The 20594-nt window shown below is 41.2% G+C and overlaps 1 protein-coding gene across 4 annotated transcripts in view; it reads left to right on the top strand.

Moving 5' to 3' along the window:
• Nucleotides 1–2784: 2784 nt before the first annotated feature.
• The window catches only part of NDFIP2 (Nedd4 family interacting protein 2), a 42927-nt gene continuing 25117 nt past the window's right edge, over nucleotides 2785–20594 (top strand). For 2 of the 4 annotated variants that reach the window (XM_085553234.1, XM_015851587.3), the window contains exons 1-3: nucleotides 2785–2926; nucleotides 11591–11709; nucleotides 20357–20513. In XM_085553234.1, coding sequence (XP_085409360.1) covers nucleotides 11692–11709; nucleotides 20357–20513 — 175 coding nt within the window. In that variant the 5' untranslated portion in view covers nucleotides 2785–2926; nucleotides 11591–11691. The remainder of the gene's footprint in view (nucleotides 2927–11590; nucleotides 11710–20356; nucleotides 20514–20594) is intronic. The other 2 variants (XM_015851588.3, XM_015851585.3) reach the window with 1 other exon arrangement.

Here is a 20594-nt window from a genome sequence, read left to right as displayed (position 1 = left end):
CAAAACCACCAAGACATGCTAAAGAAGCTGCACCAATGCTACCATGAGTGTTGGCTTCCTGAATTTAAGCATAACTATATTTGGCAGATAACTTGTTCTTACTTCTACAGTTTCTTGTTTTAACTGTGCTCATGGCCAGCAAAGGGAATTAATGTAAGCAGTCTCAGAGTCAGGTCGAGCTCTGACCATGCTACAGATTTTGACAAAGTATAATTTGGACAGCTGTGACAAGCTTGTCAGGATATACCTGTACTAGTTTTAAACCATCTCTGTGACTAATAGGAAATAGCTGTGACAACAGAGAGATTGGTACAGACTACAAAATTCATCCTAGACCAAGGCAAATATTTGAGATGTTTCCCACCCTGAGCTCTGTGCTGTAGGAATTACATTTAAAACTTGTTCAGTTGTATCTGCATGGCATTTGGACATACATGAGGGCCAGGACTGCAAGACTTTATGCATCTACACACTGAATAAGCAGGATGACAATGTAATTGAGAATCTGTGTTCAGCTAGGAAACCCTAAATGTAGCCTAGTGGTCCTGTTAAGGATGGTTCTGGCATTCTCTGGGTTGCCTAGAAAAGAACAGATGAAGGACACCAAGCTGTCCTCTTGATGTTTCTTTCTGAGAAATTGAATCCAGTGGTTTCTTTAAGTTATCTTCCTACTTAAAGTGGTTATCTAAATCCACATAAAGGTCTGAAATTTCATGGAGGTTTGTCTGAATTTGGATCTTGGACTTGTTCATCAAAGTCCAAATTGCTCTGAAGTAAAAGTTTCTCCTTCAGTATGTACTCAAAGTTGTTTTAGTGCTTTCTGATTACTTAGCAATACAGATTAATACAATGCAACAGTCAAGAACTCTGGAACCAATTGGTTATATAGAACATATAGAGATACTGCTACTTTGAAAATGCATAGATCTGTCAGAGATGTGACATGGGCATTTTGGAAGTTTACTTTTTGGAAGCTTGTTCCCAAAAGTACAGAAAATACTGGAAGTTAAATCTATTACATCAACAGTCTAAATTCCATTTGCCATGAAATCTGGTAATACAATTAGGAGATTTTCCTTACATTACATAACAGAAGCACTGTACAGTACTCTGTGCACACTATTTTTAAAACCAATGGGACCTTTGCTACTTTACTAATAACTGTTCCTTTTAGGAAAGAAGAATTAAACATAGAAACGTTCATTATGTGTGTAGGCATAGAGGAAAAAGGAGGAAATCCTGCTAGGACAACAATAACATTAATCCAATTCTAACCTATTTTCTCTGCCAACTTTGTTTCCAGTCTGCTAGGGCTTTCCATGCCCAATAAAGTTCTCTTGGGAAAAGCAGTGAGATATGCAACAGAGCACTGCAGGTCCCACGTTCCCAAACCAGGTCAGCTGAGGTAGTTTACTGACTGCCATATGTGCCACAAGCTGCCTACAAGTGAGGCCTTGTGCTGGTCCACAGTGTGTCCAGCCCCCCTACTTCATCACGATGCTTCATTTCTCCCACCCTGCCCAAACTCCAGCCCTGGAGCACTCCACTTCTCTGTCCTACTGCAAATGCACATGCAGGGTCAGGTGTACTCTTTCCTGGGTAAAAATATGGCTAGAAGGCCAGGCCCAGAGAGTGGTGGTGAGTGGAGGTAAATCTACCTGATGACCAGTCACTTACGGTGTTCCCTAGCAGTTGGTATTGGGGACAGACCTGTTTAATATATTTACTGATGATTTGGATAAGGGAATTCCGGGCACCATCAGTAAACCTGCAGATGACACCATGTTGGCAGGAAGTGTCTATCTGCCTGAGGGCAGGAAGGTCCTACAGAGGGACCTGGACAGGTTGGATGAATGGAATGAGGCCAATGGGATGAAGCTCAACAAGACCAAGTGCTAGGTCCTGTGCTTTGGTCACAACAACCCCATGGAATGCTTCAGACTTGGGATAGAGTGGCTGGAAAGCTGCATAGAAGGACCTGGGAGTGTTGGTTCATGTGTAGCTGAACATAAACCATCAGTGTGCTTAGGTGTCCAAGGCGGCCAATGCCATCCTGGCCTGTATCAGAGATAGTTTTGCCAGTAGGAGCAGGGAGATGATTGTCCACTTCTCCTCAGCACTGGCGAGTCTGAACTTTGAGTACTGTGCTCAGTTTTGTGTCCCTTACTTCAAGAAAGACATTGAACATATGTCATATGACATGTCACACCCTGGAGTGTGTCCAGAGAAGTGCAGCAAAGCTGTCTAGAACACAGATCTTATGGAGAGTGGCTGAGGGAGCTGGGATTGTTCAGCCTGGAGAAGAGGTGACTCAGTGGGAGGCCTTATCTCTCCCTGTAGCTCCCTGAAAGGAGGCTGTGGCAATGTGGGGGTTGGCCTCTCCTTCCATGGTACCTAGTGATAGCACTAGGAGGAATAGCCTCAAGTTGTGGTTTAGGTTGTACATAGGAAAAACTTATCAGAAAGTGTGGTCAGGCATTGGAATGTGCTGCCCAGGGAGGTGGTGGACTCACCATTCCTGGAGGTGTAAAAGAAACATAAAGATGTGGCACTGAGGGTCATAGTGGGCACGGTGGTGACGGGCTGATGGTTGGACTAGATGTTCTCACTGGTCTTTTCCAACCTTAACGATTCTATTCTCGGATCCTATGACTCAAACCTTCTCACCGATTCACCTCGCATGCGCGTCCGCCGAGCTCTGTGAGGTGGGGACAGCGCGTCACGGAGGCGGGCGGGATGGGGCGGAGCTGCGCGGCCCCATCGGGGCGGGGGCGGAGCGGAGGAGGCTCCGCTGTGGGGGGAAGGGCCGAGGCGGCGGCAGCGGCGGCTCCGGTGGTGCGGGTGGGGGAAGGGCGAGCGGCGGAGCTAAGGAGCTTCGGCGGCGGCAGGGATGGAGCACCACCAGCCCGCCAGCCGCTACCAAGTGGTAAGCGCCGGGGCTCGCGTGGTGGGGGACAGCGGCTCTCCAACCATTTTCTTTTTCCCCCCGTTTTGACGGCGGTGCGTGGATAAGGCCCTCGGGGGCGGCCGGCACGGCCCGTCTGGGCGGAAAGCCGCCGCCGCCCGCCCCCTCCCCTCCTTCCGACGGGGCTTGGCCCCGGGCTGCCCGGAGGTTCTGTGGCCGCCTTCTGTCCTCCGCACGGCGCAGTTGGTGCGGGGATCCGGTGGGGCAGAGGGAGCCGGGCTGCGCCTTTCAGCCTTCCGCTTCGAGAGCGGTTGGTGGGGATGGGTCGCGGGATGCGCGGGGATCCGGCGGTCGGTGTCCGGCCGGCACACGGGAGCCGGGGTTTAACGGGGTCAGCCTGTAACGCTACGCGGCTCCCGGAGTCCCTTGTAAATGCTCCTTCATTCCCCCCCAGAAGCTCGCTCGGTTTGGGACGTGAGGGCTTTTGAAGTCGTGTGGGTACAGTCAGTTTACTCAGAAGTTTAAGTTTGATCCTTCGGTTCCTCCTGTACTTCATGGCTTTGCTGAGGATACACTAGAGAAGCCTGAAACTTGTGTTATTGGCTGTGGTTCTGAGTTCTGATTCAGCCTTTTGCCTAAATCCTGACTATGATACTGTTTTTGGCACCTTAAATAGAGAAAACAGAAGTAGTTGCATCTACTTTGTTTTGCACCTCCCTGTGTGTCTGGTTCTGACCTACCCATTTCCCCAGTCTACAATGTTGCCTTTAGGTTCCAGGCCATAAACTCGTGTTACTTTTTACATAACGTCAATCAGCATTAACTTATCACATTGTTTCTAGGCTATGATGCAGATAAACATAATAGGAAATCCCTTGTATAGGTTTGTAGTGTTTCCACTGGGAGACCTGGGGACTGTGTGGGGCTTCTGTCCTTGTGTGCTCATCCATTGTGATTGTCACACAGCTGATAAACATAGCAGCCTGTGACCTCAAAGGGGCAATGCACGCCTTCAGAGCAGCAGCGGGTCCCAAAGTGAGTCCATGCTTTCCAGCACGCTTCTCTTCCAATACCACATGACTGTAATTTAGAGTCAGCAGAAGTCCTGGAGTCATTCCTTGTTCTTTTAAAAGGAGAATGAAAATGCTGGCAGAGCCATTTCTTAAAAGCCTTCAAATGCTGAGTCCTCCCTGACGCCTGAAATAACCTGGGACTGTTTTAAAAGGCCTTAGAAATTTTAGTTCTCTTAGAGTAGGAAAAAAGCACTGGAGGATGAAGCAAAGAGGTAGCAAAAATATTAGAGGCAAGCTATACTTAATTGGTAATTTAAGTCATGATGCTGGTGCCCAGCATTGGGTGTTTCCTAGTGTGGCCTTCCAAAAGGGCTAATCCTAATGTTAGTTGGCCCCATTTGGACTTCCATGTGTGATAAACTTTGTGGTCAGTTTATGTCACTGTATGTTATTATAAAGTGTTCTCTGAAACCTTCATGGTGACAATGCTCTTTAGTTCCATTGAATTTCTTGTAAGTCATAATGAAACTGCAATTTTAAATCTCTAGAATACTTCAGAGTTTAAAACACCTTGCTGATTACTATCCTGTAAGACCATGCTGTTTTATCTTCTCTTTAGTATACCTGACTGCTTAGGCGTTGAGATTTTGGTAAAGCTATTTATTTGTTTACTGTGTTGAGTCAGAGGATGGTAAGACCTGGGCAACTGCAGATGTACTTAATTAGCACCTGTTTATTCCAGCTTGTGATTTTGTTAGGAGGTATTTCCTTATGTAACATCTGTGATAGGTAGTAGGCAGTAGATTACTGCAGATTTTATGGCTGTGTACTCATCTTTAAGCGTAAAATACTGAGGTGAAATACAACTTAATGTGGTTAATACTGCATTATTTTTTGTTAGCATACCATTCCCTAGTGTTAAGCATATGGAAACTGGTTCTGATATGTTGGTTCTATGTTTTTGTTTTGCTTCATGAAAAATAGCACCTCGTCCTCCCACTCCTATTTTTGCCAGTACACCTTTGCTTCTAACTAATCTTTCTTTGCTCTACTTAAAGCAAGTTCTCTTCTAAATCAAAACAGAATCACCAGTTTATGTCTCTGTTTGTGTCAGTGACAGTAGGACTTCAGTGAAGTTCAAGGAGCTGCATTACTACTGCCGGTTTCTGCTGGTGCTTTCTCTAAATACCTTAAACTGAAAGGCTTAAAGAGTGGTTGGCACTTAAATTTTGAGCTTCAGACCGTAAGCTGCTCTTAAGACTTTATGATCAGACATTTTGTTTCATATGAAGTTAACCCTTGGTTTATCTTCATTGATTTACATCAAAATACCAGTGCTAAATTCTTCTTGTTCTTAATTTTCCTTCTGTGTTTTGGTTTCGTTGTTGTTGTTTTTGAATACAACAGTTTTAAAATGTTCAAACAATGCAGCTGTGGAAAGGCTGCTACTTGGAACTGTAGCAGAGCGTTGTAAACTCAGAGCAGTCAGTAAATCAGCATTACGTAACTATCTGCTGCAGGCGTGTGTGTGACTTGTATTGCTTTCTGCCCCCTCCTTTTTGTCCTTTCTTCACAGGGCAAAAAGACAACTAATGTATGGGTAAGAATTTGTCATGCTTCCCTGCTGAATGTGACATTAGAAATAAGCCAGTCTTGGTTGTCGTGCTTTACTACCTTTTTTTTTTTCCTCTTAGTCATACTGCAATCCCTCTGATAAATGTCTTAAATTTTAAATTATTATTGTTTGCATTTACAGTTGTTTCCCTTGTTGTCCTTTGTCCTTTTTCTTTCCTTTCTCTGTTCTGCTCCTTGTTGGACAGAGGGACCGAGGCATCAGCACTGGGAAATTATAATGTAATTTCTTCACTGAGTGATAGCTGTGATTCTTTTTACCTTCTTGCTCTTTGTCATCTGACCTTAATTTGAGCATTGCTGTCTTGCTGTTTGAGATGTCTGCTCCTCGTGCAGCTTGTTTGCAGAATAAGTGATGCGCATGATGCTTTGTGAATCCATACTGAAGCAAAGAAATACATATGTTTGTTTTTTTTTTCCTTCCATTGCATAAAAATGAGTGAGCAACTAAATACTAAAGCTTGGGATGGCCTTTTCCTGTGACAGGATTTTATGGGTGAGTGAGTCATGAGGGAGGACTTCAAATGCACGTCAGTGATTTAGGTGCATAAATCCCATCGTAAGCTAAAGAATTTGTATGTTCAACTGTTTAAGAATTGTAATAACCTCCTCCCAAGTCATTTCTGATTAAAGCTTTGGGTTGTTCTGGAATCAGACAGCCATCAGTCTTTGACTTATAGGGAGGGCAAGGCTTCTAAAACCACAGCCTGCTACTGTACAGCGCTATAAGGATTAAAGACATTTATTTATGTATTTATTTTCAAAGATGCCAGTCTTATGATTGTAAAGTTGTATGTGCTTTTCAGAAACAGGATGAAGAGATCAAAGTTGATACCATAAACAATTTATTATAATTAATTTCCCTGTATAGCGGTACATGATGTGAATAGCTTTGCAATTATCTTAGATAATGTTTAATGTTCTGCGTCTCTTGTGTGGTGGGTTGACCTTGGCTGGCAGCCAGTTGCTGGCCGTGCTGCTCTTTCACTCCCCCTTCTCAACAAGAAAATAAGATGAGAAACCTCATGGGCTGAGATAAGGAGAGGGAGATGGCTCAGCAATTACCATCACAGACAAAACAGACTTGACCTGGGGAAGACATTTGCTGTTAATGAATAAGAGTAGAGTAGTAGTGAGAAATAAAACTAAAAGTATATTTTTTTCCCCATCCATTCTTCTTAGGCTCAGCTTCAGTCTCTGTTCTGCCTCCTTTCTCAACCCTGAGCGGCATAGCAGGATAGTGAATTAGGCTTGCAGGCCTAGGAACATCTCTGCTGCTCCTTACTCCTCCCTGTGCTCTGCTCTTGCACAAGTGTGGGATCCCTCTTGCAGGATGCCATCCTTCCCAAAGTGATTCTACATAGGCCTCCCTCAGGCTGCAGCTCCAACATGGCTCCATACTATGAGGACCATCCTTCAGGAATTACTCCATCACGGGTCCTCGCAGGCAGCAGCTTTCCCAGCCTTCCTGCCCCAGTGAGGCTCCTCTCTGGGCCAACTCCTGCATGGGCCCAGCATGGGCCATGCCTCCTTAAGGCCTCATCCATTGCTGCCCTGTGGGCGACCATAGGTGCATGTGGAGATCTGCTCTGTGTGGTGCCCGTGGGTTGGAGGAGGACAACCTGCTCAACTATGGGCTTCTCCTGGCCTGTGGGGAATGCTTGGAGTATTTTCTACCCTCTCTCTGTGCTGACCTGGCTGTCTGTATGATGGTTTCCCTATGTCTTGTCCTTCTTTTTCACATTTGCTGTATAGCATTTTTTTATCCTTTCACAAGTCTGCTCTCCTGGAGGCACAATCAGCATTAGCATTGCTTGTGTCTTAGCTTTGGCCAATGGCACGTCCCTTTTGCATCCAGCTGGAGCTGGTTAAGTCTGAAGTGGAGGGACAGCTTAAGGTCTCTTCTCAGAGAAAACACCCCTGTACCTCTCAACTACCAAAAACTTGGCCTGTAAACATTGTATGTCTTAGAGTCTTTTTTTTTACAGTGTTACCTGGTTTATCCTTACTTAAAGTCAAGGTGTGTTTAAATTTTAGGCACGAAAGTCAACCTATACAGGAAATAATGCACAAAGAAAACTTTCTCCTTCCTTTCTTGTCATGAGACTAAGCCCAGCAGTGATTGCCAAATAAATACAGCTAAATATTGATTATGTCTTTGATTTAAGAACTGTAGCCTAAAGATAGTATACTTTATGTAGCACTTATTCTGTTTGGATAATTCTTACCTAGTTGGTATTATTGATCAAATTAAGCTAGCTTACATGATGGAAATTCTGTTGTTTTCCACATATCTGATAATAAAGTCGTAACTGGAAGATAAGATGCTACGTTTAGGAGACTCAGTTTATGGTACTGAAGAATACTGAGTAAAGATGCATTGAGTGATAAGCTTTACTGTTGCTTGTCTATGATGGTTAAGCTGACACTTTTAGTATACAGACTTCTTATCCGTTGATAAAGTCCTGTCAGTGCATTTTGTACTTGAAGTTTAGAAGGGCTAAAAAGGATCTTTTGAAATGAGGTAAATCTATATAATATTTTTATAAGAATAGGTTGTCTTTGCATCTTATTAAACTGTAAAAAATAACTTATTTTGAGTTTTTCTATAACATTTTTGTGACAAAATTGTCTATTAAGTGGAACATAGTGTGTCTTTCTTGAAGCTGTCTTAATGTTTTTATGAACACTGATACTGTTTTTGTGGATAATCTTGCCACAAATGAAGATGAACATTTGCAAATGTTTGTGTATTTTCCAATGCAGCAATGATACAATGAACATTTAAAAAGTAAGAAATTTGACTTTATTTTTCCTTCCCAGTTGGGTTTTTGAACATGTTTGTGTTTCATATGAAACGAGGAAATGAAGTTCAAGTCCTTCCTAAGCTAGCTCCTCCCTTGTTGATGAGCTGAGATACAAGATAGCTACAATCCTTTCTGCCCCTTTGTAAATTTTAAGCAGGGTGATCTAACTTGTTTTATTGTCCTGACAGTGTTTTTGGTAGGGCTGCAGATGTAATGCCCAGCCCTGTGTCTGTTTCACAGGGAGAGATGCAGTCTCAGTGACCCAGCAGGAGCAGTTGCAGACACAGAAGCTTGCTGCTGCTTTGTGGGTGCAGGCTGTGGCGTGTGGGCTGTCCCCATCTCTTTGGTGGGGATGCACGGGGAAGTAAGGTGGTTTTTATCAGCCCTGTGTTCAAAACAGATGAGATATGTAGGACACCAGTGTTAGCGTACTGGGAAAAAACCCCAAACACCTGAGGAGTAAAAGATGATAAAAATGTACCTGGGCTGCAGGTACATACATCCTGAGAGGCTTTTTAGGCCTGAATTGAAGGTTGTGTCTGCACAAGTGAAATAGAAGGAGGAAGGGATGGGAACGGCATTGTTCTTTCTGGTGGGAACAAGCTGTTGACTTGAATGAGCCTATCTTGTGAATCTGGGGTTTTTCTTAGGTTTCATGAAAGGAAGATGTACCTGCTCTGAGTAATGGCACAAAACTGTGAAATGTAAGAGTAAGGCTTCAGGCCACGTTGTGTAAACGTCACATCTTGTAAGTTTCATAATTCCTTTAAAAGGCAGAAGTTCAGTAACAGGAACAGGATGCTTGCAAATATCAGGGTTCTCAGCAGAAGATACCTGTAAAGTGACCAATCGTGTCTGCTCTGATCGTGCTACATTAAAAATGAGGAACTATAAGTCCTCTGTCAACTTGTCTGAAAAATGAGGTAGAAACTACATGAGGAGAGACTCAGAAGCCTTGTACTTAAAAAGTGCTGTGGTAATTCAGAATGTTAGCTGCCCTCTTCCAGCTGGGAGAAGATGAGGTACTTAGGAAGAATTCCTAATTCTATGCTATTTTTGAAACATTTTTCCTAATGACAGTGTTGACAGAAAAAGGAAAAAATAACAGCTGATCATGTCATCATACCTAATTTCTTCAGACCTCATCTTCAGTTTACTGTTGTGGATTTGATCACAGTGTTGAGTTTCATAGTCTCCAAACCTCCTAGACCTAAAATACTTATGCTGATGTAGAAAGGAGAATGAGCGAATGGGCCCATACCAACGTACCCACCGTTAGCAAATAGTTTTTGAACTGAGAAGGAAAGCAATCCAAAGAGGAGATGAGCAGAAAGCAATGAAAAAATTGGCAACTTGTTAGGCTGAAGAGGCACTGCCAGTGCTTCATACTAAAGCTGAGCTATTGTACAGCCAAGACTGTGGGTTTGAGCTGCCTCAGGCTTGGTTCTCCCACTTCCTGGGCAAGCACTGTAAAAGCCAGCATATTTTACTAAAATGGGCGTCCCTTTTGCCAGCTGTATTCTTAATGAAAATGACTAATATCTTCTGTTTTGTGCTGAAGTCATTTCAAACCTCCACAGCCAAGGCTTACAGCACACGTCAGGATGTGGATGCCTCACGGCTTTCAGATTTGTAATGAAAGTGGAAAATAAATTTCCATTTTAACATTTAGCTGTTCATTCCGCTTAACCATTTCCATCATCTTATACTGATTAGCCTATAACTGATACAGTCTAACTTTCCAATCACTTTATAACCAAAACATGATAGCATACACTGAGTTGGAATGGACCCATGGTGGGTCAAATCCAACTCCAATTAGATACTGAGTAACCCTCCAACCCTTTCTCTGTCTGTACCTCGTCCAACAGGGTTTGGAACAGGCACAATGATTTAGCTTTACATCTGTAATTTAGACACACGCATGCAAAAAAACAGCCCTGTCATATCCTGTGTACTACTTTATTTCTGCTTGTAATCCCATTTTTCTTCTGTTACGGTTTGAGGTGCATGGCAGAGATTTATCATGTTCCTTCTCATATAAAGCAACCTTTCAGGAGAAAAAAAATAGAGGAGAGATCTCACTCTAACTTCTGTGTGGTAGCTTAACACATTCACAAAAATAGTTTGTCCATTTCAGCTTTGAAGACTATTTTACCTTTTGGCAGTGACTGTTTATGTTGACTGATAGTAAGAGAGGTCAGAATCATGTCCTTGGCAAAGCTGTATGTGTAGCCTGAATGGTTGAACTTGTTTTTGCTTTTCCTTGCTTAATCTGAAAAGATTATGTAGAACAGATTAGAGGAAAAGTTACTAACTGGAGGATGTTTATAGTATCAGTTATCTCTTTATTGCAGGAAAAAAAAACCTATTTATTTTTTTTCCCCCCAAAGTAGCACAAGTTCACATTGAAGCATTGCTCTTGTAGTGCTTAGCATGGTTGACTCTTCACCTCATTGAGAAGTGAGGGATGCCTTAGATAAAGCATAAGACAATTAGAATAAGAGTGCTGGGTGTTCCTGAGGCCTGTTGTCCTTGATCGTGGCATTTTGAATCAGTTGTCATTTTGGAATTTAACAGAAACAGTACTGAAGTTATTTTGAATGTACTGAAGCATTAAGATAGTATCCTGGGCTCCATCAGAAGAGGGGTGGGCAGCAGGGACAGAGAGGTGACTGTCTCTCTCTGCTCTGCCCTTGTGAGGCCTTGTCTGGGGCCTCCAATACAAGAAGGAAATGGAGGTGTTGAGGAGGGTCCAGAGAAGGGCCACAAAGATGATCAAACTGTTAATAAAAAAGGTATACCAAATTCTAGAATGAGAATCCATAATTAAAACAAATGGGTAGGCTACTTAAGCCCTGCAGTGTTGGGCTATAATTGATGAACAGCCTCTGTTCCTTCCTCAGTGTTGGTTACTTTTATGTACTTCCTGTGGTTTAGAGGTAGCACTTGTTTGGTCACCTGGCACTCTCTTCTGACCAGTTCAGCTTTCTCCTAGAATGCTAATCTCATTTGTTTAGTTTAACTAGCTTAGCTAGTAAAAAAATAAAAATGATCTGGTGAAAAGTACCTGCTTCTAGATGTCTGTATCATGTAAGGATTCAGAAGTCCAGAGACTTGTCCTTTAAGGACACATTTTATGTGGACTTCTCTTTATAGAGAAATAAATAGGTGTTCTTTAAAAAAGCCTGATGTTCGTTTGTGCTGTGTGTGTTGTGCTTGTCTTGTTGAAGCTGTGAGTCCTCTGGTGGATGGAGAAGGGTAAGACCTCTGCATGTAATGCTGATATCTTCAGTTGAGGAGCTTGAGTACTCCACGCTACAAAACCAATGAAATGCGCTCGAAACATCAGGTATGACTGACCTCTTAATAAGAATAGTGTGTTCTTTACCAGTATGATAATCTAAAGAATCATAGAAAAATCCCAATTTGAAACGGACCCATAAAGATCGAGTCCAACTACTGGCCCCACAAATTACCACCCAGAATTTAAACCCGACATCTGAAAGCGTTGTCCAGATGCTTCTTGGACTCAGCTTGGTGCTGTGACGACTACCTTGGAATGCCTGCCTTTTCAGTGCCCGATACCCTGTGGTGCAGACCCTGTCCCTCACCCCCAGCTGTCCCTCCCCTGACACAGCTCCATGCCGTTCCCTCGGGCCTTGTTGCTGCCATAGAGAGCAGAGCTCAGCGCTGCCCCTCCGCTCCCTGTGAGGAGCTGCAGCTGCCATGAGGCCTCCCTTCAGCTCTGCGCTGAGCAAACTGAGGGACCTCAGCTGCTCCTCATATGTCTTGACCTCTAGACCCTTCACCATCTTTGTAGCCCTCCTTTGGACACTGATTTGCTGACATGTATTTCATTCACTTTTCAATTTGGGACTGTTTTGTAGTGTTGAGCAGAAAACTCCTTGATTAGCTTTTCCAATTACAGAAGAGGTGAAGCCTCAGTGTTGTTAATAAAGCTGGGACATGGGGAGATTTTCTTAAGGTTTTACATAATTTTTATGGATGCATTCTTACTGCCATATAGGAGACACAAACTGGAGTCTTATTTTTCCAGCCACTCTTCAGTCAGGGACTTGAGGTGGAACTTTATGCTTTCTGCAGTTTAGTTACCACAGTGCTTCTCCAGAATGGGGGGTGGGATGTAGGGAAACCCAACCAATAAATTGTTTCTTATTCTTCCCTCCCTCACCACCTAAATATATAAATGAGAACATTTTTAGCATCATCTTGCATTGTTCTCATTAGGAAGATGTGTGTGAGCCATTCTACTGCGCTTGGACTTAAGTGAAATGTTCAGCATAACATTTACAGAAATACTCAGCATTTTGAATGAACCTTCAATTTCTTGGCTTAGATGGATGTAGGCTAAAACAGAGGCTGGATATAACTACTGAACGTTGAGATTGCTGTTGGTGACAGCCCTGTCCATTGTCCAATTTTACAGGCTTTCCTATTCCTGTTTACGGTTTACATTTCTTTGTGTACTTACAGTGGTGGGAATGTACTTAATGAACTGATTCTGTAAAATTGCTTGTAAGTTAGGATGTCACACTTGGATTTCCCAGTTAATCACCTGTTGCTGAGGACTTGCCAGAGTTGTTCACTGGTGTTAGCTGCCAGCAAATCCCGACAAAGCATTGCCCATTATCAATATAAATACTGAGAAGAAGAAGCATTATTATATGAAAGCTGGCAACTGCTTTCAAGCAAGCTACAGAATGTAAAGGGAAACAGCTGTCTTGAAGGCACAGTCTAAAATGAGTGGTGGGTGTTGGAAGTGACTGGTGCTTGTGAAGTCATCAAAGCAGCAGATAAAGCAATTGCAGAACTGTTATTTCAACAAATGAGGCACAGATTATTAGCAGATTCAGGAAAGCATATGTATCAAATCCGTAACAGATGCTAAATGGAATAGGCAGAGATGGGCCCTTTACCAACCATGATATAACATCTGTGTGTATTAGGGAAGTTTGAATAAAATGGATGGCAAATAAGTGGCTAAGGTTTGTGTGCTTTTCATGTGTCTCCTGATGGTTGCACAGGGAATGGTACACTTCCTTAAACTGAACTCTGAGTAACATGCTACTTTTTTTTTAGAAGTAGAATTCAGACTAGCTTCCTCCATCTCTCCTTGGGTTAGCAATTGACGGAAAGCTATGTGGTTCTTGGTGATCTTTTTAGTAACTTCAGAGTTCTACATTAGGACAGAATTGCGATTTGTTACTGTGTACAAGATTTAGAGTAAGCTCTACAAATAATTCTAGAAATATTTTTACACTCATGCTTAAAGTTTTCAAAGAAACTGCTCACATTCTCTTCACTAACACTAAAGACACCGGTTCTTTGTTGGTGGACATCACCATTAATTCCTATAGTCATATCATACAAAAAACTCTTGGAGACTATGCCTGACTTGAAATTTTCATAGAATCATAGTATCACAAGGTTGGAAAGGACCTACAAGATCATCTAGTCCAACTGTCCTCCCTTTACCATACCTACAGAAAACTACTAAACCATATCTCCTAGCTTCTTATCCAGACACCTCTTGAACACTGCCAGGGATGGCAATTCCACCAACTCCCTGGGCAGCCATCCCAGTGCCTGACCACTCTCTGAGAGAAAAGGTTCCTTTTTATGTCCAGTCTAAACTTCATCTGATACAACTTGTGGCCATTTCCTCAGGTCCTGTTTGTTGCCTGAAGAAGAGGCCGAACCAACCCTTCCTCATCACAGCCTCCCTTCAGGAAGTTGTAGAGTGCAATGAGGTCTCCCCTGAGCCTCCTCTTCTCCAGACTGAACAATCCCATCTCCCTGAGCCTTTCCTCATAAGACTTGTTCTCCAGACCCCTCACCAGTTTAGTTGATCTTTTCTGGACATGTTCCAGGGCCTCCATGTCCTTATAGTGAGGAACCCAAAACTGAACACAATAGTTGAGGTGCAGCCTCACAAGTGATGAGTACAGGGGGATGATTACCCTCTCTTCTGCTGGCCACGCTATTTTGCAACAAATATGAAAGATGTATATGTTTGGATCATACCAAAATTAAAGTGTTTGCAATTCTGAATAATTCTGTAATAGAAAAGGAATTTAAAGAAGTTGTAAGTAGGTAATGTTAAGCCATGGAGTCATAGGATGGCCTGGGTTGAAAAGGATCTCAAAGAGCATCTAGTTTTAACCCCCTTGCCTGCTGTGTGCAGGGTCACCAACCACTAGACCAGGCTGCCCAGAGCCACATCCAGCCTGGTCTTGTGTGAAGTCTTAGGACTATTTTCTAACAGTAAATATTCTGTTATTGGCATATAATATGTTTACTGTCATTTACTAACGGGGCACTTGTTATTAATACTGGGGAGATGGGAAAGAACATGCATCTCAGATGCCATAGGGTATGAATGCAGATGTTCATGTTGTGCTGTTCAATGTGTAATAGTTTATATTTTAATCCATAAAAAAACTAACAAGTAAATTTAAATATGTAAAACAGCAACTGTGGAGATGCACATCTTTGGTCCAGGAAGCCCTGATTGCTATTTCTGATTCCTGTTCCTCATATGTTTCTTAGAAGAATAACTTGGAAAATCCATTAGTCTAGGTTTCTGGTTAAACAGAACTGTCTGAAGTGATTTAATTATTTCCTAAGTTGAGTTCCTGTAAAGCATTTTCAGTGGCTATGGCTCACTTCATTTTTGCAGGAGAAGTCTAACTTTGGTGGAAAAGCCATCCTGTTGTGACATATTTTTCAACAACATTCATTATAAATCTCTTCAGATTCTTTTCGCTAGAAGTTTGCCTCCAGAGGTTGTGGGTTTCCATGGTACCTAATCCTTATTTAGCAGACACATTTGGTATTTCTACACAGCTGTGGAATGGCAGCAATGGACTTCTGTTCTGCTTTTCTGCTTCTGCAGATTTTACATATTTGACTTTATGACATAGTGACTACTGTAGAAAGCTTTGTGCAGAGATGTATGATTTTAAGGACAAATGAAAATCTAACAACAACAACAGATAGTCCTCTGTGTTGAAGGACTGTCACTAGATTTCAGTATGTGTTGAGACTTGCCAAGGGATAGGATGGTAGGGAAATTATGTGGATCTGTTCTGTGAAGTGCTGATTACATTTGTTGAGTTATAGCTAAGAACAAAATAATTAAGAGTGAAAGGTTGCTGAAGGTTGCTGGACTTCTAGAATGTACTTAAGTGCCCTATAGTCTTCTCCGTGTAGTGTTTTATTACTTATTAGAAGATTTTATTGTCTTTAGAGATTCACTTTTTTTTGTTCTGGAGTTCTGTGGTTGGCAGTGTATGTTTCAGGAGAATGCATTTGATGATGAATTACGTGGATCTTATTGATCTTAACACTTAAATGGCATTTGTAGGGTAACAGTGTAGGTTTTATGCTTATGCTTCTAAAAATGAGAAAGCAGTAGGCTACAGTGTGAACTGTTTACCATTATGTCATTTCCTTTGCTTTTTTTACCACTAGAACATCCGAAGACTATCACTTTGCTATGGGCAAATAAGTAAACTTATTTTTATACTACTGAAGCTGAAAAAAAACCCCAAACTAACAAGCGATGTAAGATGCATTTACAAGACTAGCATTGAATACACAACTCATATGTAGCCCAGTGAGACTGTTTGTATGTAGATGGAGCATTCTGCTTTAAAGCCTAAATTTCTTATGAGTAGCACCTCACTTCTAGGGAAGAGTTTTTACTATAGATTAGCAAATTGTTACCAGTAGGTAGGTAAAATCTTTAGAAAAAAGGGAGCGGCTTCCTCAAAACTGATGGAGAGAAATGACAGAATTTTTGTGCTGAACCTACTGTTGGTTCCATCTCTAATATGTAGTATGTTCAAATTCTTGTGGAATACGTGCTCGTGTAGCAGTGTGGAAGGGGTCTTGGATCTAATGCAGAAGTGTTGAAATAGTTGTGCACTGCAGAGGCAACGTTAAGATAAATCCTTCTCTGCAGCACTAGAAGCTGTGGTAAGTGGATAGTTCTGGTTGACCTTTTGCTGTCTGAAACTTACTCTAGGAAATGTTAAATGTAGAAGTGTCAACTTCTTCTCAGTGAAAAAGATGAACCTCTGTTGCTGAGAGTGTTGCTTTTTGTAGAGCGATTGTACCAGTTGACTGGTTTAGCATACAGAATTTGAACTTGCGTGATCTTATATCCGTTTAAAGCATATCATAAGGTTTAGTGTTACAGAGCTCTTATGCATTGTATTTGTTTGAATGCCATTGGAAAGAACTCATGAATCGATCAGTGTGAGGTCAAACTGTGGAAGTCAAGCTTACTGAAGAATGTAGTAGTAATATCATTTGAAAAGCTAGAAAGGACAAATTAAAAGTAATTCTAATTTAAGATTGCATGCAAGAATGCTGTTGAAGACCTATGATGACCCAGGCAGAGCAATTACTCCTAAAACTTACGTGTAACCTTAACTAAAAGTCAGGCTTTGCTAAGATGTGTTGGTAATAAAGGTATAAAAGAAAACAGAAAAAGCAAGCTAGCTTGATGGCTTCTTACAGAATATAAAGCATAAAAATTACAAGAAGCGGCTTAAGAATTGTAAGTAGTTACAGCTAGAATGATAAACACTAGTCAACCCAAGGACAGAAACTAGCTTCTGTTAGTGATGAATCAGGTGCTGTTTCCTGCTCTTCCCTCAAGGCTGTAACTTCAGTTCTTGTCCTCTCATTGGACTCCACAGGAAGACAAACAAAAACAAAAAGCAGAACTTGCTGTGGCAGGCCAGAAGTTCTGCTTTGCTTGTGCCAACAGGGCTGGCATTTGTGAGAAGACAGCATCAACACTTCTACTTGCCTTGTTCACAGGGCACTGATCCTCCTCTAGGGTGTTACCAGTTCACTTGAAATCTGTAGGAACCCAACTCTCCTGAACCTCTCCCTTCTCGTTTAATTTTGGCTTATGCTGGCTGGTAAATTTAGAAGCTATTTCTGGAAGCAGGGGAAGAAGGGGCCTAACATGCTGCATAGGTTTCATTTCCATAGAAACCAAGCTAAAAAATAGTCAGAAGGGAACAGAAAATGTCTGTTCGAGTGATTACTTAAGCTATGTACTTAAGCATTACCTTTTCAGCATTTAACATTAGAACTAAAAATAAAAACAATAATAAAAAAAATAAAGAGACCTGGAAACTTTTCCAGTAGTTAAGATGGCTTTTCCTACTGTTTTAATTAAGAGTACGGAAAAGTTACATCTCATCTGCTAAAAAAATTATGGACTTGTAAGCACTACAGCTGCTTTTGTCATGATGAAGAAGGTCCTATACATCTTGGTTGGTGCACTGTGTATCTGGCTGACTACTTGAGCTTTGCAATTAAAAAGGAATATTCTAGAGATTTAATTTCTCTTAAACTATACGCAAAATGCTTCAACTCCTGCTTTCACAGCTCTTGAACTACAGCACGCTGAAGGCTGAGGAGTCACCATGCATGTATTTGCAAGCTGTATTTATCTCAGCACAGTTAAAATTCAGAGCTAGATATGGAAGCAATGGCTCTTCTGATGCCAGCAGCTCAAAACATCACAGAGACTACCAGAGGTTCCATATCTAAATATTGTGGGAAACGTGGCTGTCTTTATTTTAGCATTTCATTCTCATCATAAATAATGTCTTTAAGGAAGTACTTCTTCTCTTCCTTTCCTTAAATCCTCTTTTCATTCTTTTGTTTCTGTAGTTGCTTCCAAAATAATCAAATGCAATACCTGAAATCCACTGACACTTCGAAAAGAATATGAGCCAGAAGAAAGCCTCTCTCTCTGCTTATGCTTTTCTTTTGCTGACAGACCAATATACCACTTTTTTTTTTTTTTTTAAAGGCACTGGAAAATATAGTATAACAACAGCTAATGCTCTGTGCATTGCACTCACACCATTAGGATAATGTTTTCTGATGAAGTGAATTCAAGTAGAGCATGCTTGCTCTAGCTAGCTTGACTTACCAATGGCAGGCTTTGCTCGATGATTTTATGCACTTCTTTCAAAGGTTAACCATTCCCATTTTATAAAATCATCTGTAAGGTGTATTTAATTTCAACAGCACGTTACAAGCATTATAGAAATCTTATTTAAAAGTATAAGCTATTTTCATGCTATCTAGTGTAGCATAAAGTCGTTGCATTAGAATAACCTTGACGCACTTCAGAACGTCTGACAGATCTGTAAATTACAAGATAAATTGAAATGTTTAGTCCCTGTTTATGAGTCATACACAATAAAGGCCAGAACTATGCCTTTTCAGTGCACGACAGGTCATAACAGGCTTCCTTTGAATAGAGCCTTTAGTATGGTGTTTCTCTGTTTCTTAGTCTTTCTGTAGCAACAGAATGAATTGTTAATGCTGTCTATGAAGGAAATAAGTCTTAGGTGCGTATTGTCCCTGTTACCCCTGTTGTTTGTAAGTGAGTCTGAATCACAAATCTGGAAAATAAGTAGCTTCCAAGAGACAAAATGAATTTTTCTCTGTGAAAGCAAAATGAGTACTGAGCACTGATGTGCTCCTTGGCCAGTGGGTGCTGTGGATCTTTGTGCATCTGTCGTATGGTCAGTGCAAACTGTACAAGGGGGGGAATAAAATAACAGAGCAGTTATTGAAGCGCAGGGTGAGAGGAGAGGAAGAATGAAGATAACCAACAGAACCCTGTTAGTTAGGCTTTACTGCTTGCCCTGTTCATAGACCAGAAGAACACATACATCCCAAATGCCTTTTGATATTTCATGTACTGGGTGTTAACACAAAAAGGTAGTAATTTTCTGCTGTTTGTCTCACTGCTAATTTAATTACAACTTTATTTTAGAGTGATTTTGTTGGCCGTACCTGTTTCAGCACCAGATTTTTCTTGTGAATGACTGTACTTAATTTAGAACCACATTTCTCCATCTTGGGCTGTTTTTCTGACCTGTTTTATCTTTTTAGAATCAAGTGTTTTGTCTTTTCGAATGCTTTCTGTATCCCTAAATGTATTGGGTTATTTTGAAGTTACTTTCTTTTCTCTGACCTTAACTACTATGAATAGATTTGCATATTTCTCAGTTTACTGCTTTTTCTGGATCGCTGATTAGATGCTAAATGACCTAATTGCTCAGTACCCAAAAACCTTCAGTAACCTCTATCAGTTCTTTCAAAGTGACCTTTCCTTAATAGTCTGTGCTTTGTGAATAGTGTGTGTTTATATATATATGTACTTAGGCATGATATGCTGATCTATGTGTAAACATATATAACCTTGTTTATGCTTGTATAGCTTAAGCTTGTACTTCATGTCTAGATAAAGCCTTTCCTATTTAAGTTGTTATTCTCAGAATACAGTTTTGGGGGGAGCTCATTGTAAAAGGCTATAGCAAATAACTATCCCTTTTGAGTTCAACACGTTGGAAGAGAGAGTATTTGTAGAAGAAGCCATACGAAAACTGCATGAAATTATGTTTCATTAAATTCTTCTGAAGTTTTTTTGTGTTTTTTTTTTTTAATTTCCTTTTAACTATCTTTTCCACTTACCTGCCTTTTGTTGAGTGTCATATTTGCTTCTAATTTCTGCTGCTAGTGCTGGTTTAGGAAGAATAGCACAGAATTTATAACCTGCAGATCTGTGATATTGTGGATATATAGGCTAAGAATTTAAATGAAGAAGCTATCTGATGAAATGCAAGAATAGAAATGTCACACTTATACAAGTAGTGTTATTTTTACTGTAGCAATGGAGAGGTAATAAAAAAAAATAGTGTTTCTCACTTGTTGTAAAAAGGAAAAAGAGGAAGAAAAAGAGACATTTAAGGCTTCTTTGGACTGTTTGCTTAAAAAGTATTTCACTGGGTTCCTTAGTGATCATGCTCTATTTGTGTAAATAACTTTTGGCTTGTCGAAGGGCATTTTTCTTTCTTTCTTGATGATAGTCCTGTGAGTATGAAGTTATCGGGCAATTCTCTCCATGATTTTTGTGTTTTTCTTTTAAGCTTCACAATGAGGATGACCCTCCAGAATCTTCAGTGGCTGAGCAGCCTTCTACTTCTACAGAGACTACACAGACTCCTCAGACAGCAGCCTTATCTGAAGCAGATACCTCCCCTCCACCTTACTGTAGCATAGATGTAGAAGCAGCTGCAACCTCAGGTATTTTTCTTACACAACAGCTTGTGAGAGAGGAGTGTGTATCAATCAGTACTTACTGCAGCACGTACCACATTGACTAGT

Source organism: Coturnix japonica, chromosome 1 (genome assembly GCF_054131305.1).
Source record: "Coturnix japonica strain WE chromosome 1, WE-NBRP24, whole genome shotgun sequence".
In the NCBI taxonomy this organism is placed as follows: Eukaryota; Metazoa; Chordata; class Aves; order Galliformes; family Phasianidae; genus Coturnix; species Coturnix japonica.
The sequence above is the reverse complement of the archived record's forward strand: the minus strand, read 5'-3'. Positions and strand labels throughout refer to the sequence as shown.